General features: G+C 42.4%; 1 protein-coding gene across 1 annotated transcript in view; it reads right to left on the reverse strand.

Annotated features, from left to right (window-relative positions):
- Window positions 1-2,762, reverse strand: part of stab1 (stabilin 1) — a 53,093-nt gene that overhangs the window by 5,901 nt on the left and 44,430 nt on the right. The window contains exons 61-62 of the mRNA XM_008299104.1: window positions 1,707-1,901; window positions 1,068-1,233 (exon numbers count right to left, since the gene is read on the reverse strand). Of these exons, the coding sequence (XP_008297326.1) occupies window positions 1,068-1,233; window positions 1,707-1,901 (361 nt within the window). The remainder of the gene's footprint in view (window positions 1-1,067; window positions 1,234-1,706; window positions 1,902-2,762) is intronic.

The following is a 2,762-nucleotide window of genomic DNA, read 5'->3' on the forward strand; positions in this document are numbered from 1 at the left end:
TGTTCTGGTTTTCATGGTTCTGATCCAGTGTTCTGGTTTTTCTCTGTGGATGTGTTACGTGTGGACGAAGTCTATTGGTGTCAGATTAGTGAATTAACCAAAGATTCGTCAACAACGACGAACAAACAAGACAAGATTTACACATGAATCAACTTATCCAAGATTTATTTATCTGGCTTCACTAAACAAACTGAGCTGGTTACTAGCTGGTTATACACTGTTATTAACTGGTCATTAACTGGTTATTAACTGGTTATACATTGTTACTAACTGTCATTAACTGGTTATACACTGTTATTAACTGGTTATACACTGGTTATTAAATGTCATTAACTGTTATTAACTGTTATTGATGTTATTAGCTGGACATACACTGGTTTTTAGCTGGTTATTAACTGGTTATTAACTGGTTTTTAACTGGTCAATAACAATGACGATGATTCACTGTCATAAACTGGTTAATAACTGGTTATTAGCTGGTTATTCACTGTTATTAGCTGGTTATTAGCTGTTATTCACTGGCTATTAACTGGCTATAAACTAGTTATAGGCTGTTATCAACTAATTATTTGCTGTTATTAACTGGTTATGAACTGGTTATTAGCTGGTTATTCACTGGTTATTAATTGGTTAATAACTTTTTTTTTGCTGGTTATTAGCTGGTCATTAACTGTCATTAACTGGTTATTTGCTGGTTATTAACTGGTTCAGTGATGTTAGGTTCTGGATGAAGGACCAGAGCCATGAACGTGGTTCGTAGAGACGAACTCGGATCCTGAAGCAATGAGAGAAGATTCAGAGTATAATGAAGCAGCAGCTCAGTCGCTGTCGTCGTGTTTATAAAAAACATGAAACACCATGAAACCAATGAAGACATGTTAATCATAAAAAAAAAACCCACAATGAGGAGATCAGAATCATGTTTCATCTCAATGACTTTGTTCTACACGTTTCATTTAAAAATAAAAAACTTTTTGCTTCAAACAGACTCTGAGTTCTGTTCATGTGGTTCTGGTTCCACAGAGCTGCTGCAGGACTTGATGGTAACAGGTGGGCTGCTGTCATACCTCTGAGCCTGTAGCAGAAGGTGTCGTACAGGCTGCTCTGGTCCACAGGTTCTTTGTACATCACCAGACCCACATGGTTGTCTCCGCACTTGGCTGAGGGGAACCGGGTCGGATATCCAGCCTTCCCTCCTTCTAACCAGCCGGCAACACACAGATGCATCCCGAGCTGAACACAATATCATAGTAATTAGTAAAAGTATGAGAATGATTAAATATGAACACATGACTGTTGCTGATGTGGACATTATGAACAGCTGTTTATGTTTATCTGTAAAACACCAAACGTGGAAAATCTAGAAAACAGTAAAAAGTTCAAACCAACAGCGAAAAGGCTTGTTTTCATAAAACACATATTTTTTTGATGCAGTTTCATCAATTAGCCACGATTGTTTCAAAACAACATATGATTAATGACACTGATGCTACCAGCTGCTGACAGAGGACCTGAACAGATCCAGGTCCAGTGTTCAGAGTGAGACACCTGGATGGATGTAGAACTGATCTGGTGTCAGGTTCTACCAGAACTCAGATGTGTTCTTCCTCCTAAATGTCATGTGTATCTGGAGAAAACCTCAGAAGGCGATTCAGATGTGCGATGTGTCGGTGCGTCGCCATGGAAACAGCAGCAGGTGAGCTTACCTGCTGAGCGTCTCCCAGCTGTTTGAAGCTCGCCAGCGTGGCGTCTTCGGCCTGACAGGCAGCAGCAGCCTGACTGAAGTTCATCTTGTATTTTCCCTCCGGAGAGCGAAGATGGAAAACTCCAGCAGTGTTCTCTGAGGAATGAAACCAGGTGAGTTTCACCTGCACACGCTCACCTGGTGACACTAGACTCACCTGCACAGGTGAGCCAGTTATTATGACACCAAAGCTGCCTGCTCGTGGTCATTTTTTTTATCTCAAAGATGTTTAACAAATACAAATCTTCTTCTTCCTCTGATTATTATTGTTATTACACAGGTTTAGTGGCCTGAAGCTCCTGCTCTCTGATTGGCTGTCAGGTGATCAAAAACAGGCTCTGAGTGCTCAACGAGGTCAGTTTTAACGAGGCCTTAACGAGCTCAGCTCAAACCTAGAAACCAAGAAACCCTGTACTCAGGGCGTTGCCATGGTAACGGGGATGCACTAAAGGTCAGCTGCTGTGGGTTCAGTGGTTGCCATGGCAACCACAGTGGCACAGCACCGAGGCGCCAACATGGCTGCCGCTCGGTTCTACAGCTGCCGGCTCGTGACTTCAGACGTGTTACCATGGTAACATGAGATACCTGGTGTTACGTGGCGGATATTATGGGATGTCTGGCACACGCAGCCCGTTACAGATGTGTTGCCATAGCAATGAAAGCCGCAGATGGCAGCAGAAGTCACTGTGGATCTATTTCTGATGTATCGCCATGGTAACAGCAATCACTTTGGATGTGTGAGCACCGTACCGAAGACAGGCAGGTGTGTTACCGTGGCAACAAGTCAACAAGTCACTACACATCTGTCAATCTGAAAGTCAATAAAAATGTGTTGCCATGGTAAATACACTAATTACAGGCGTTTTACCGTGGTATTGAGACATGTTACAGGCGTGTTGCCGTGGCAATAAGAGACTTTACAGGTGTGTTAATAAGACACGTTACAGGTGTGTTACCGTGGTAATAAGAGACATTACAGGTATGTTACTGTGGTAATAAGACACGTTACAGGTGTGTT

This window comes from Stegastes partitus, unplaced genomic scaffold (assembly GCF_000690725.1).
Source record: "Stegastes partitus isolate 25-593 unplaced genomic scaffold, Stegastes_partitus-1.0.2 Scaffold1380, whole genome shotgun sequence".
Taxonomy (NCBI): domain Eukaryota; kingdom Metazoa; phylum Chordata; class Actinopteri; family Pomacentridae; genus Stegastes; species Stegastes partitus.